The sequence below is a fragment of the Cetorhinus maximus genome, chromosome 8 (assembly GCF_964194155.1).
Source record: "Cetorhinus maximus chromosome 8, sCetMax3.hap1.1, whole genome shotgun sequence".
NCBI lineage: Eukaryota > Metazoa > Chordata > Chondrichthyes > Lamniformes > Cetorhinidae > Cetorhinus > Cetorhinus maximus.
This window is the reverse complement of record NC_135886.1, coordinates 60,084,605-60,100,999: the sequence shown is the minus strand read 5'-3', so window position 1 is coordinate 60,100,999 and position 16,395 is coordinate 60,084,605. Positions and strand designations below refer to the sequence as shown.

At 41.6% G+C, this 16,395-nt stretch overlaps 1 protein-coding gene across 1 annotated transcript in view; it reads right to left on the bottom strand.

The window, feature by feature from the left end:
- LOC144683662 (gamma-aminobutyric acid receptor subunit alpha-3-like) overlaps positions 1-16,395 on the bottom strand; it is a 590,228-nt gene that overhangs the window by 456,692 nt on the left and 117,141 nt on the right. Inside the window, exon 4 of the mRNA XM_078546915.1 lies at positions 15,708-15,775. Within this exon, the coding sequence (XP_078403041.1) occupies positions 15,708-15,775 (68 nt within the window). The remainder of the gene's footprint in view (positions 1-15,707; positions 15,776-16,395) is intronic.

Sequence of the window (16,395 nt, the reverse complement as noted above, 5' to 3'; positions counted from 1 at the left end):
TGTCTCTGTCAAACTGCTTTTCCACTCTCTCTATCAAACTGCTTTTCCACAGTCTCTATCTAACAGCTTTTCCACTGTCTCTTTCAAACTGCTTTTCCACTGTCTCTATCTAACAGCTTTTCCACTGTCTCTATCTAACAGCTTTTCCACTGTCTCTTTCAAACTGCTTTTCCACTGTCTGTATCAAACTGCTTTTCCACTGTCTCTATCAAACTGCTTTTCCACTGTCTCTATCAAACTGCTTTTCCACTGCATCTATCAAACTGCTTTTCCACTGTCTCTGTCAAACTTCTTTTCCACTGTCTCTATCAAACTGCTTTTCCACTGTCTCTATCTAACAGCTTTTCCACTGTCTCTTTCAAACTGCTTTTCCATTGGCTCTGTCAATCTGCTTTTCCACTGTCTCTATCAAACTGCTTTTCCACTGTCTCTATCAAACTGCTTTCCCACTGTCTCTATCTAACAGCTTTTCCACTGTCTCTATCAAACTGCTTTTCCACTGTCTCTATCTAACAGCTTTTCCACTGTCTCTTTCAAACTGCTTTTCCACTGTCTCTATCAAACTGCTTTTACACTGTCTCTATCAAACTGCTTTTCCACTGTCTCTATCTAACAGCTTTTCCACTGTCTCTTTCAAACTGCTTTTCCACTGTCTCTATCAAACTGCTTTTCCACTGTCTCTATCAAATTGCTTTTCCACTGTCTCTATCTAACAGCTTTTCCACTGTCTCTTTCAAACTGCTTTTCCAATGGCTCTGTCAATCTGCTTTTACACTGCCTGTTCCAAACTGCTTTTCCACTGTCTCTGTCTTTCTGTTTTCCACTGTCTCTATCACTCTGCTTTTCCGCTGTCTCTGTCGAACTGCGTTTGCGCCGCCTCTATCGAACTGATTCTCCACTGTCTTTTACAGACTGCTTTTCCACTGTCTCTATCAAATTGCGTTTCCACTGTCTCTCTCAGCCTGTAAATCCACTATCTCTATCAGTCTGATTTTCCACTGACCCTATCAATCTGCTTTTCCACTGTCTCTATCAAACTGCTTTCCCACTGTCTCTATCAAACTGCTTTCCCACTGTCTCTATCAAACTGCTTTCCCACTGTCTCTATCAAACTGCTTTTCCACTGTCTCCATAAAACTGCTTTTCCTCCGTCTCTATCAGTCTGCTTTCCCACTGTCCCTATCAAACTGCTTTTCCACTGTCTCTATCAAACTGCTTTCCCAATGTCTCTATCAAACTGCTTTTCCACTGTCTCCATAAAACTGCTTTTCCTCCATCTCTATCAGGCGGCTTTTCCACTCTCTCTATCAAACTGCTTTTCCCCTTTCTCTATCAAACTGATTCTCCACTGTCTTTTACATACTGGTTTTCCATTCTCTCTCATCCTGCTAATCCACTGTCTCTATCAGTCTTCTTTCCCACTGTCTCTATCAAACTGCTTTTCCACTGTCTCAATCAAACTGCTTTTCCACTGTCTCAATCAAACTGCTTTTCCACTGTATCTTTCAAACTGCTTTTACACTGTCTCTATCAAACTGCTTTTCCACTGTCTCAATCAAACTGTTTTTCCACTGTCTCAATCAAACTGCTTTTCCACAGTCTCAATCAAACTGCTTTTCCACTGTCTCAATCAAACTGTTTTTCCACTGTCTCTATCAAACTGCTTTTCCACTGTCCCTATCAAACTGCTTTTCCACTGTCTCTATCAAACTGCTTTTCCACTGTCTCTATCAAACTGCTTTTCCACTGTCTCAATCAAACTGCTTTTCCACTGTATCTTTCAAACTGCTTTTCCACTGTCTCTATCAAACTGCTTTTCCACTGTCTCAATCAAACTGCTTTTCCACTGTCTCAATCAAACTGCTTTTCCACTGTCTCAATCAAACTGCTTTTCCACTGTCTCTATCAAACTGCTTTTCCACTGTCTCTATCAAACTGCTTTTAAACTGTCTCTATCAAACTGCTTTTCCACTGTCTCTATCAAACTGCTTTTCCACTGTATCTTTCAAACTGCTTTTCCACTGTCTCTATCAAACTGCTTTCCACTGTCTCTATCAAACTGCTTTTCCACTGTCTCTATCAAACTGCTTTTCCGCTGTATCTATCAAACTGCTTTTCCGCTGTCTCTATCAAACTGCTTTTCCAATGTCTCTATCAAACTGCTTTTCCACTGTCTCAAACTGCTTTTCCACTGTATCTTTCAAACTGCTTTTCCACTGTATCTTTCAAACTCCTTTTCCACTGTCTCTATCAAACTGCTTTCCCACTGTCTCTATCAAACTGGTTTTCCACTGCCTCTAACTGCTTTTCCGCTGTCTCTATCAAACTGCTTTTCCACTGTCTCTATCAAACTGCTTTTCCACTGTCTCAATCAAACTGCTTTTCCGCTGTCTCAATCAAACTGCTTTTCCAGTGTCTCTATCAAACTGCTTTTCCACTGTCTCTATCAAACTGCTTTTCCACTGTCTCTATCAAACTGCTTTTCCACTGTCTCAATCAAACTGCTTTTCCACTGTATCTTTCAAACTGCTTTTCCACTGTCTCTATCAAACTGCTTTTCCACTGTCTCAATCAAACTGCTTTTCCACAGTCTCAATCAAACTGCATTTCCACTGTCTCAATCAAACTGCTTTTCCACTGTCTCTATCAAACTGCTTTTCCACTGTCTCAATCAAACTGCTTTTCCACTGTCTCTATCAAACTGCTTTTCCACTGTCTCTATCAAACTGCTTTTCCACGGTATCTTTCAAACTGCTTTTCCACTGTCTCAATCAAACTGCTTTTCCACTGTCTCAATCAAACTGCTTTTCCACTGTCTCTATCAAACTGCTTTTCCACTGTCTCTATCAAACTGCTTTTCCACTGTCTCAATCAAACTGCTTTTCCACTGTCTCAATCAAACTGCTTTTCCACTGTCTCTATCAAACTGCTTTTCCACTGTCTCTATCAAACTGCTTTTAAACTGTCTCTATCAAACTGCTTTTCCACTGTCTCTATCAAACTGCTTTTCCACTGTATCTTTCAAACTGCTTTTCCACTGTCTCTATACAACTGCTTTCCACTGTCTCTATCAAACTGCTTTTCCACTGTCTCTATCAAACTGCTTTTCCACTGTATCTATCAAACTGCTTTTCCGCTGTCTCTATCAAACTGCTTTTCCACTGTCTCTATCAAACTGCTTTTCCACTGTATCTTTCAAACTACTTTTCCACTGTCTCTATCAAACTGCTTTTCCACTGTCTCTATCAAACTGCTTTCCCACTGTCTCTATCAAACTGCTTTTCCGCTGCCTCTATCAAACTTCTTTTCCGCTGTCTCTATCAAACTGCTTTTCCACTGTCTCTATCAAACTGCTTTTCCACTGTCTCAATCAAACTGCTTTTCCGCTGTCTCAATCAAACTGCTTTTCCACTGTCTCAATCAAACTGCTTTTCCACTGTCTCTATCAAACTGCTTTTCCACTGTCTCTATCAAACTGCTTTTCCACTGTCTCAATCAAACTGCTTTTCCACTGTATCTTTCAAACTGCTTTTCCACTGTCTCTATCAAACTGCTTTTCCACTGTCTCAATCAAACTGCTTTTCCACAGTCTCAATCAAACTGCTTTTCCACTGTCTCAATCAAACTGCTTTTCCACTGTCTCTATCAAACTGCTTTTCCACTGTCTCAATCAAACTGCTTTTCCACTGTCTCTATCAAACTGCCTTTCCACTGTCTCTATCAAACTGCTTTTCCACGGTATCTTTCAAACTGCTTTTCCACTGTCTCAATCAAACTGCTTTTCCACTGTCTCAATCAAACTGCTTTTCCACTGTCTCTATCAAACTGCTTTTCCACTGTCTCTATCAAACTGCTTTTCCACTGTCTCTATCAAACTGCTTTCCCACTGTCTCTATCAAACTGGTTTTCCACTGCCTCTAACTGCTTTTCCGCTGTCTCTATCAAACTGCTTTTCCACTGTCTCTATCAAACTGCTTTTCCACTGTCTCAATCAAACTGCTTTTCCGCTGTCTCAATCAAACTGCTTTTCCAGTGTCTCTATCAAACTGCTTTTCCACTGTCTCTATCAAACTGCTTTTCCACTGTCTCTATCAAACTGCTTTTCCACTGTCTCAATCAAACTGCTTTTCCACTGTATCTTTCAAACTGCTTTTCCACTGTCTCTATCAAACTGCTTTTCCACTGTCTCAATCAAACTGCTTTTCCACAGTCTCAATCAAACTGCATTTCCACTGTCTCAATCAAACTGCTTTTCCACTGTCTCTATCAAACTGCTTTTCCACTGTCTCAATCAAACTGCTTTTCCACTGTCTCTATCAAACTGCTTTTCCACTGTCTCTATCAAACTGCTTTTCCACGGTATCTTTCAAACTGCTTTTCCACTGTCTCAATCAAACTGCTTTTCCACTGTCTCAATCAAACTGCTTTTCCACTGTCTCTATCAAACTGCTTTTCCACTGTCTCTATCAAACTGCTTTTCCACTGTCTCAATCAAACTGCTTTTCCACTGTCTCAATCAAACTGCTTTTCCACTGTCTCTATCAAACTGCTTTTCCACTGTCTCTATCAAACTGCTTTTAAACTGTCTCTATCAAACTGCTTTTCCACTGTCTCTATCAAACTGCTTTTCCACTGTATCTTTCAAACTGCTTTTCCACTGTCTCTATACAACTGCTTTCCACTGTCTCTATCAAACTGCTTTTCCACTGTCTCTATCAAACTGCTTTTCCACTGTATCTATCAAACTGCTTTTCCGCTGTCTCTATCAAACTGCTTTTCCACTGTCTCTATCAAACTGCTTTTCCACTGTATCTTTCAAACTACTTTTCCACTGTCTCTATCAAACTGCTTTTCCACTGTCTCTATCAAACTGCTTTCCCACTGTCTCTATCAAACTGCTTTTCCGCTGCCTCTATCAAACTTCTTTTCCGCTGTCTCTATCAAACTGCTTTTCCACTGTCTCTATCAAACTGCTTTTCCACTGTCTCAATCAAACTGCTTTTCCGCTGTCTCAATCAAACTGCTTTTCCACTGTCTCAATCAAACTGCTTTTCCACTGTCTCTATCAAACTGCTTTTCCACTGTCTCTATCAAACTGCTTTTCCACTGTCTCAATCAAACTGCTTTTCCACTGTATCTTTCAAACTGCTTTTCCACTGTCTCTATCAAACTGCTTTTCCACTGTCTCAATCAAACTGCTTTTCCACAGTCTCAATCAAACTGCTTTTCCACTGTCTCAATCAAACTGCTTTTCCACTGTCTCTATCAAACTGCTTTTCCACTGTCTCAATCAAACTGCTTTTCCACTGTCTCTATCAAACTGCCTTTCCACTGTCTCTATCAAACTGCTTTTCCACGGTATCTTTCAAACTGCTTTTCCACTGTCTCAATCAAACTGCTTTTCCACTGTCTCAATCAAACTGCTTTTCCACTGTCTCTATCAAAATGCTTTTCCACTGTCTCTATCAAACTGCTTTTCCACTGTCTCAATCAAACTGCTTTTCCACTGTCTCAATCAAACTGCTTTTCCACTGTCTCTATCAAACTGCTTTTCCACTGTCTCTATCAAACTGCTTTTAAACTGTCTCTATCAAACTGCTTTTCCACTGTCTCTATCAAACTGCTTTTCCACTGTTTCTTTCAAACTGCTTTTCCACTGTCTCTATACAACTGCTTTCCACTGTCTCTATCAAACTGCTTTTCCACTGTCTCTATCAAACTGCTTTTCCACTGTATCTATCAAACTGCTTTTCCGCTGTCTCTATCAAACTGCTTTTCCACTGTCTCTATCAAACTGCTTTTCCACTGTATCTTTCAAACTAATTTTCCACTGTCTCTATCAAACTGCTTTTCCACTGTCTCTATCAAACTGCTTTCCCACTGTCTCTATCAAACTGCTTTTCCACTGCCTCTATCAAACTTCTTTTCCGCTGTCTCTATCAAACTGCTTTTCCACTGTCTCTATCAAACTGCTTTTCCACTGTCTCAAACTGCTTTTCCACTGTCTATATAAAACTGCTTTCCCACTGTCTCTATCAAACTGCTTTTCCACTGTATCTTTCAAACTTCTTTTCCACTGTCTCTATCAAACTGCTTTTCCACTGTATCTATCAAACTGCTTTTCCGCTGTCTCTATCAAACTGCTTTTCCACTGTCTCTATCAAACTGCTTTTCCACTGTCTCAATCAAACTGCTTTTCCACTGTATCTTTCAAACTGCTTTTCCACTGTATCTTTCAAACTGCTTTTCCACTGTCTCTATCAAACTGCTTTTCCACTGTCTCGATCAAACTGCTCTCCCACTGTCTCTATCAAACTGCTTTTCCATGCCTCTATTAAACTGCTTTTCCGCTGTCTCTATCAAACTGCTTTTCCACTGTCTCTGTCAAACTGCTTTTCCACTGTCTCTATCAATCTGCTGTTCCACTGTCTCTATCAAACTGCTTTTCCACTGTCTCTGTCAAACTGCTTTTCCACTGTCTCGATCAAACTGCTTTTCCACTGTCTCTGTCAAACTGCTTTTCCACTGTCTCTGTCAAACTGCTTTTCCACTGTCTCTATCAAACTGCTTTTCCACTGTCTCTATCAATCTGCTTTTCCACTGTCTCTGTCAAACTGCTTTTCCACTGTCTCTATCAAACTTCTTTTCCACTGTCTCTGTCAAACTGCTTTTCCACTGTCTCTATCAAACTGCTTTTCCACTGTCTCTATCAATCTGCTTTTCCACTGTCTCAATCAAACTGCTTTTCCACTGTCTCTATCATACTGCTTTTCCACTGTTTTTATCAAACTCCTTTTCCACTGTCTCTATCAAACTGCTTTTCCACTGTCTCTGTCAATCTGCTTTTCCACTGTCTCTGTCAAACTGCTTTTCCACTGTCTCTATCAATCTGCTTTTCCACTGTCTCTATCAATCTGCTTTTCCACTGTCTCTGTCAAACTGCTTTTCCACTGTCTCTATCAATCTGCTTTTCCACTGTCTCTATCAAACTGCTTTTCCACTGTCTCTATCAAACTGCTTTTCCACTGTCTCTATCAAACTGCTTTTCCACTGCCTCTATGAAACTACTTTTCCAATGTCTCTCTCAGTCTGCTTTTCTACTGTCTTTTTCTGTCTCCTTTTCCACTTACTCTCTCAGTTTTTGTTTGCACTGTCTCTCTCAGCCTGCTTTTCCACTTTGTCTATCAGTCTGCGTTTCCACTGTCTCTCTCAGTCTGCGTTTCCAACAAATTACTGGAAATTTCATCGAACTAAATAATTGGATGATGATAACCTTTTCCTTCAGTCCCTACCCCATACTGTGTTCCCAATCCATTGATTCTATGCCTCCCTCTGTCAAATCTCTGAAGCTGGAGCAGAACGTTTGTAACATTTTTGTCATATTTGACCACAAGATGCGCTTCTGACCACATGTCTGCTCTACCCCTAAACTGCCTGTTTCCACCTGCTTATAATTATCTGCCTCAGCTCAGCTGCTTCAGAAACTTTCCTTCATTCCCCTGCCACCTGAGACCGGACGATACTAATGCCCTCCCGCTGCCTATACACATTCTTCCCTCCGTAAACTGGAATTCATCCAACACTCTGCTGCCTTTATCCTAACTCATAGCAAGTCCTGTCCTCCTATTAGCCATCCCCTCTCTGACCTACATTTGGCTCTGTTCAAACAATGTCTTGATATTAAAATCTTCATCCTTGTTCATAAATTTCTCCATCACCTCATCCCTCCCTATCTCGCTATGGGCAGAATATTGCCTTTGGCGTTCGGGGGTGGGTCCGACACGCTGATGCATAAATTGACGCATGATGATGTCGGGCGGGCGTCCTGATGTCATCGCGCCTCATTTCGACATTTCATTCAGCAAGCGCGCGCCGGAGGCGGCTGTGTGCCTATTAAGGCCATTTAAAAAGTAATTAAAGTTGTTATCAACGTTGCCGGCCCAACGTTAAGGTTGGCGGCCTTCGCATTTTTCAGGAAACCTCATCCACAGGCGGGATGATGTTTCTTGAAGCTTTTATAAAATAAATAAATAAATTTTCTCAACTTCACAAACATGTCCCAACTCATGCGACACTGACACATGAGGGGACATGTTTAAATAATTTTTTGGTTTATTTATTACAAAGTTTTATTACCTACTTAATCTCCCCGAGGCAGCTCCGTGCCTCAGGGAGATTGCTGCACTCTCTTGTGCACATGCGTGACAGAGCACAGGCCCTGACTCTCCCTTCTCCCCCCCGTCTGCACAGGTAGTGAGCAATACGAGCCGTGCGTTACGCTGGGCAGGCCTTAATTGGCCTGCCCATGAAAAATGGTGGCGCGTACCCTACCGCGGGCGGTGATCAGCTGCGCGCCCATCCCCGCCTGCTCGCGCCCAGCCCGCCCGCCATAGGAAAAATTTGCCCCTATAATCTCCCCAGTCCCACATCCCTCTGAGATATCTGCGTTCCTCTAAATCCGGCTTCTCGAGCGTCCCCGATTTTAATCGTAGCACCATAGATGGTTGTGTCTTCAGCTGCTGAGACCTTAAGCTCTGGGATTCTCTCCCCAAACTTCTCCATTTCTGTACCTCCTTCTAGATGCTGCTTAAAACAAACGTCATTGGCCAAGCTTTCAGTCACTTGCTGCAATATTTCCTTACATGACTCGGTGTCAAACTTAGCTCCTGTGAATTGCCTTGGCATGCTTTATTATATATTTTTATTATATTTAGTATATTATATTATATTCACAAGTATAAGATGTTGAGAAAATGCTCCAAGCAAAACCTACAGGTTCTATTTCTGTCCATGAAAGAACAAAGCCTCTGTGTTGATGAATGTTTCCCATAGGGAGCTCCCCTGCCCTTTCTCAATCTGCAGGTTTTATACCCCTATTGTGTGAGAGTGGTAGAAAGCCAAATTTTTCTTCAGCTATGTGTTAGTACTTATAGTCATTTGGAAAGGCACCCAAAGAATGCCTAAGAAGAAAAATGGCAATTTACTCCTTTTATTGTAAGTATGCAGCATTTGTATAATTTTATCCCTTCTGTATTCAGTTTGTTTAAGCTATTAGTCTGAATTATATTAGAGTTGTTAAGCTTAACTAACCTATTGAATTGTGGAAACCAGACTCTCATTATGGTCAAAGTGAAATTCTGATTATGATAAATTACACGGACAATCTCCAATAATGGACCTGAGATTGGAACAGGAACAAAACTGAATATTGAGTGTAATAATCCAACTGAAGTCGTGCTGAGTTTCCAACCTAAACAGGCCGATCAGTACAAGGGATTTGGTTGTACTGGTATACGATCGGCAACAAGAAGATGCCAGCACTCTTTCATCTTATGATTGACCATGCGGAGAACAAAACTGACAGGAGTGAAAAGCAGGAATCAACTGAGGATTTACTATCAGCTTTCTAGCAACATTCTAGAGACATGCCAAAGAGTACATAATGTAAGGAGCATTTGACACCTCTCAACCACTAAACAGGAATAAATGATTTTTTTTTTTAAATTGTTTAATGTGAGGCATTTGTACATCCAAGGCTCAGAGGAAAACCTTTCTTTAAAAATGTGATGAGAAATCTGAAACTCCATCTTCCTGATGGGAAGTGCCATGTTCCCAATGATTAACAGCTTATCAAATCTTTAAAAAAGCTGGTAAAAGTGCTGTGCCTTCATGGCTCATTTGTGGAAAACTGGAAGTCAAGCTGGAGCTGAAATGTATTTGCCACAATTTAATTGTTTTCGGATCATTGTGTAATTTTAATTTTAAGGAAACTGATGGCAGCAAATTCACTAAATTCTTAGGATCACTGTTAAAGACACAAAAACTTTGGAGAAAGAAATTAAAATGGAGTTTGGTTCTTTTTTGGGTAGCAAACTTTCTTTAAGGGCAGAATTTTGCCCTTGGTGGGCGTGCGGGCCCCACCGGCTTGGCGGCGGGCGAACAGCTGACCCCCGCCGCCAAAACGGGGCTCGCCGCCATTTTGAGTGGGTGGGCCAATTAATGCCCGCCCAGCGGCATCCCCAATAGGAAATGCTATGCGCTTCCTGTGCAGCGGTGGGGGCGGGGGCGGGGGGCGGGGAGGGAATCCTCAGCTGTCAAAGTGCACTCTTTCAGGCATCCATAGGCCGACAGCAGCTCTACTCTATCGGAGTTCCACGATTATAGCCTCACCCAAAATGCACACTATTTTAGATCGTTCTTAAATCTGTTTCCAGGTCCAGCTTGCTTGATCTCTTTTCCAGCTGAGCTGATCTCCCGCTGAGATTGTACCCCCTGCATTGGTCTCTCCAGCATCTAAACCTAGACATGGTCCCAGCTTCTCAGCCACATTGCTACCAGTGGCTGCTTCAGGGCTTCCTTGAGCCCCAATTCCTAGCAGCAAGGGGCTTCTCCGAGCCCCAGCCCCTCAGCAACACAGCTAACGTCAGCATTTCAGCTGCATAGAGTCTCTTTGTCTGCACCCATCTAATTGTTCACTAGCTGTTGTTCACTGTCCCTTGAACTGGCCTATTAACATCTCACAGCAGGATGCTGCCCTTGTTCCTGAGTAGAATCAAACATATCAAAGCTAGGAATGTTACAGTGCTACAATCTCCGGTCAACAAAGGGTCACACCCCCAGCCGCAAACCCCCTCCCAACAGGTACAAACTTACAAATACACACAGGCACAAAAATAATCCATCGCAACACAAACAATTTAAGCCCTTGCACAGGCTGCTGATTTTTATTTTTCTGGGATAAGATTAACCCTGATCATATATTTACTTTCAGCAATGTCAAAGCTGTTGCTTAGTGAAAATACATCAGGCATTCTTAATAAAGTAAAAATTTAACAGTAACAGAAAGAAATCAGGATTTGACAAATGTATGTTAAACAATTAACTGATTGGGCCTTAAGAAGAGGTTTCTCAACAGTAGTTTTTCTGTTTCTTGGGTTTTTTTTGTAAGAACAGGCAACCATAGTTCTTGCGACCACATCAATGGTGATGAAGGAATATCGAGAGCTTGTCTCTGAGATAAGAGTGGCTCAGGAGAGTTAATGAGCCCCCCACCTTCACTGGGAAGCTGTTGGTACAAGTAGGAGACCCAGGCTGTTAAGAATCATCAAACAGCACAGCATGGTGACAAGCTTGACAAAAGCATAGCGTCCTCTAGGGCTTGGCTATAATTCATTCAAGGTCATCATTCAAAGTTATCTTCCAAGCCTGAGTACGCGTAGGGAAGAGATTTGGGAGTTACACCCGAAAGTTATTGCAGACTTTCTGTCTAAAAGGAAAACTGCCAAGTCTGGAGATTATTTGTTCCTTCAATTGAAATTGAAGAGATACATAATACGAGTTGATCTTCAAGCACTCCTGAAGTGTTTAATGGGATAATCAAATTGTATTTTTCAAAGGAGCCCTGCTCAATGCTGCCAGCGATATTGGATCTATGCAGTGGCATGCCCCAATATATTCTGAACTTCAAATTATTTTTTATATTTTAAAACTGACCACCAAAAGGCTGCAAAACATAGCCACCCAAGGATCACCTGACTTTGTTTGGTGATTGAAACCATTCCCTTCTCTCAAGAGGGAACAAAAGGAACATTCCAGACTGATGTTGAATCAAGGCCTTTTCATGAAACTAATTCAAAGAATATTATCAATTGAATGGGTCACTCAAATATAAAGACAGTGGCTGTCTCAGACTCTCAAGCAACAACACAGAATAATTAGAACCAACATACAAACCACCCTTTGTTTGAAAGAAAGGGCGTTGAACTTGTGGAAGTCACATGATGAGGGAACCATTTTGTTGACTATCTTTTAAACCAGCAGGAACCTGCTTGTAGACAGAGAGTCCCCCAAAAACCAACAAACTCACTGCAAGTCACCCAAGCAGTCAATACCTTTAAAGTGGGAGATCCCAAAAGAGATACAAGGATTCCCCCAAACTGTTCCAGTTAAAGTTCACCTGGGAACCAATCTCTTGTCGTCAAATTTCTAAGAGACCTCACAGCTTCTGAAAATCCTTCACTTTACAAGACCTTCACTTCAACTAAATCACCAACTTTATCTCAGAAGCTACAGGCCTGTCACAAAAGAGATTGAGATAAGTGTAAGCTGTAACAGTATATTAACTTCATCTGTATCTAATACTTGTATAGGTGAGGGTGTACGTGAGACAAGTCAGTGAAATATTACATTATTTTGGGGTAAGTGGATGATTATAAAAATATTTCTAAACATACACAAAGCTTGCCATTGCAATTACTTAATTGGGACACTCACTTTGAGGGTAAGAAAACACTCACCTTGTACATACAAACATACTGATCATAGGCAGAGAAAGGCCAGGATTTCACAGTCAGCGTGCAGGGGTGGGCCCGACACACCAGAGTGTAAAATGATGTGTGATGACGAGTTAAATAAAAAGCTTTTCTGGAAAATAAAAACATGTCCCATCTCATGTGACATGGAAGAGTGCTGGCCCCAACTCTCCCTCCTCCCCCTGCCCGCACAGGTAGCGCTCAGCATATTACTCTTAATTGGCCCACCCACGTAAAATGGCGATGCGAAGCCAATCGCAGGTGGCAGTCGGCTCCGCAATCGCTCCCGCCGAGCCCGCCCAATGTGGGAAAAATTCAGACCATAAATTCTGTCCATGACAGCAGCTGGAAATAAACAAAGGCTTCCAGACACCCTTATCCTTTGACGAGATAGCCTGGAAGCAGAATTGGCTTGTATCAGATGTCACGTATGGCAAGATCTTGGGATACAAGTATATGCATGTGCAAATGTGATATGTTGTGCGGAACAGGTCTCACACATGCTCTGGCATGCTGGTATCACCATTACATGGAATGTTTAATAGCCTGAGAGACTAAAGCTGAATGTAAAAGCTCCCGTGCTGCAGCCCTCCTTGTATTTGCTGTTGAGCTGCCAGCTACCAGGCAGGTGAGCCATATACTTTTCTAGCTTAGTGCCCTAATGGTCTTCCTATAATATGGTGTTCAGAATCTGAGCTAGAGATTGACAAAGTACAAAGTCACTATCATAACCTGCAAACGCCAATATTCTGTGCTTTGTGCTGTACAATCCAAGGCTCTAATTCCCTTATTTCCCAGTGCTTCACACTGTGAAAGCTTCAATCACCTGCCATCAATGTTATCAATTTATAAATATTGAGTCTGCCTCAGATATATTCTTGGGTAAACTTCAATAAGTGGTCTGAGGATCTTATGCCCTGGAGTTTGCCTGTAATGCCCAATATCTAATAACATAATAGCACAACACTGGTTGTAATAGTTAGACCCGCTGTGATTGAAACACTTTCAATCTTTCCATTCTGTCAGTCTGTGGCCTCTCTTTTAACCCTGTGAAGCTTTACTTAATTTTAATACAAAATCCACAAATATAACTCAGTTCAAAAAGCTGTCCCAGAATAACAAAATAAGGCAGCCACATTTGTATGTAGAAGGATAACATATGTAACACTTGCAATTCATAAAGAGCACTAGAATAACTCAGCATGAAATTGACAGACCTAAGAGTCTGAGTTGACTTGATAGCAAACATAGCCAGCTGATGGACTGTAGAAGTCAGCAATGTGTGTCTGTTTCTCATTACTCATCCTGTGTGGTACGTGGTATATGGCACAGATTAATCATGAACAGTCAGCATGCATTTGTTAAGGCAAGGTCTTGGTCGGCTAACTTGATTGAATTTTTTGATGAAGTAACAAGGATATTCAATGAGGGCAGCGTATTTGATGTAGTCTATATGTATTTTAACAAGGCTGTTCACAAGGTCCCATCTGGCAGAGTGGTCAGAAAATTATAAACTCAGGGATTCAAGGCAAAGTGAAAGTTGGGTACAAAGTTGACTCAAGAGCCGGAAGCAAAGGTTATGGTTGACGGGTGTATTTACAAACAGCAGGCTGTTTCTAGTGGGGTTCTGCAGGGCTCAGAACTGGGTCCTTTGCAGTCTGTGGTATATATCGATGATTTAGACCTAAATGTAGGAGACATGCTCTAAGAAGTTTGCAGAAGATACATAAATTGGCCATGTGGTCAATCATGAATAAAATAGCTGGGGACTGCAGGAAAATATGAAAGGACTGGTCAGATGGACAGAGCGTGACAAATGGACTTCAATCCAGAGAAGTGTGAGATAATATATTTGGGGAGGGCAAACAAGGAAAGAGAATATCAATAAATGGTAGGATACTGAGAGGTGTAGAGGAACAGAGGGATCTTGGAGTGCATGTCCACAGATCCCTTAAGATGACAGGATGAATAGATAAGGTGACTCTCAAGATGTTTTTTGGTAGTTGAAGTATAGAATATAAGAGTAGAGGGAGGTGATCCTAGAACTGTATAAAGCATTTGCTAGAGTACTACAGCTGTGGTCACGATGTTGTAGGAAGGATGTGACCACACTAAAGAGGGTATGGAGGAAATTTACGAGAGCGTTGCGAGGCCTGAAGAATTTGAGTAATTTTTTTCCAAGAGGGTGAAGACAGTGTGGAACTCAGTGCCTGAAATGGTGGTGGAGGCAGAAACCGTCAACACGTTAAAAAGTACTTTGAAACATATTTGAAATGCTATAACTCACGTTGCTAGGGATCAAAAGCTGGAAAGTAGAATCAAACTGAATAACTCTTTCAGCCAACACAGACATGATGGGCCATAAATGTCTGAGATTCTGTAATGATTTCTATGTTAAAAATGGAAGTTTTTCATGGTGAGAGTGGTAATATTGAGTAAGACAATTTTACCATCACACCAGGTAAAATTTGCTATGAAAAGAGCAGTTATTACCTTAAAATAGTTCCTTAGAAGAACTAGTAGGCCTCAACATTTTAGACAGCATACTCAGGATGGGAGCAAGATCCCATATTCCCATCTTCCACTACATGTAACCACCTCTCTAACCTGTTCCAGTCATTCCTCTAGATGATAGGCAGAGTACACTGTCCGAAATGTTGAGGCTACCTGTTCTTCTAAGGAGCTATTTTAAGGTAACAACTTCTCTTTTCAGAGCAAATTTTAATGGTATAACCATGAAATCATCTCACTCAATTTCTATATTGCTTTTAATCATTTATAATGTTTGAATTCTAGTCATGTGATGAAAATGAGCAAATCACCTCCAACTTGAACCTGAGCATTAAAAAAACAGCTCCTAAACCAGTTCATTATTCACTCATGGGATGTGGCTGTCACTGGCTCAGCCAGCATTTATTATCCCTGTTTGCCTTTGAGAAGGTGATGGTGAGCTGCCTTCTTGAACCGTTGCTGTCCATGTGTTACATGTACGCCCACAGTGCTTTTAGGGAGGGAGTTCCAGGATTTTGACCCAGCGACTGTGAAGGATCGGCGATACATTTCCAAGTCAGGATGGTGAGTGACTCGGAGGGGAACTTCCAGGTGGTGGTGTTCCCATGTATCTGCAGCCCTTGTCCTTCTAGATGGCAGTGGCTGTGGTTTGGAAGGTGCTGCCGAAGGAGGCTTGGTGAATTCCTGCAGTGCATCTTGTAGATGGTAAACACTGCTGTTACTGTGCGTTGGTAGTGGAGGGAGGGAATGTTTAAGATGGTGGATGAACAGCCCCTATTTTGTCATTCTCCCCTCACTCTGTCCAGTGATTTGCAGACACCCATCTTCTCAATCCCCAGTCCAAAAGGAAACTGAAACCCACAATATACCGTCTCGCCCACTCACCATATCTGTGTCAGACACTGGCCCGAAGCTAGTAACGTAGATGTCTGTTTTAACTTCCGTCACGCTTTCTGTGAGAAAACAAAAAAGGAAAATTTTGAAAATAAGACTTTCCCTTAATATTAAGAACATCACACTTGATGAGTCATTAAAATTAAACACAGCCAAGAACCGAATCCAGTAAAATTCCACATACCCCAGAACAGAATCCAGTAAAATTCCACACAGCCCAAGACAGAATCTAGTAAAATTCCACACAGCCCAGGACAGAATCCAGTAAAATTTCACACAGCAAAGTACTGAATCAAGTTAAGTTCCACACAGTCCAGTACAGAAACCAATAAAATTCCACACAGCCCAGTACAGAATTCAGTAAAATTCCACACGGACCAGTACAGAATCCAGTAAAATTCCAGATAGCCAAGTACAGAATCCAGTAAAATTCCACACAGCCCAGGACAGAATCCAGTTAAATTCCACACAGCCCAGTATGGAATCCAGTAAAATTCCACAAAGCCCAGTAGAGAATCGAGTAAAATTCCACACTGCCCCAGTAGAGAAACCAGTAAAATACCAGATAGCCCAGTACAGAATCCATTAAAATTCCTCACTGCCCAGTACAGAATCCAGTAATATTCCACACAGTCCAGTACAGAATTCAATAAAATTCCACACAGACCAGAAGAGAAAC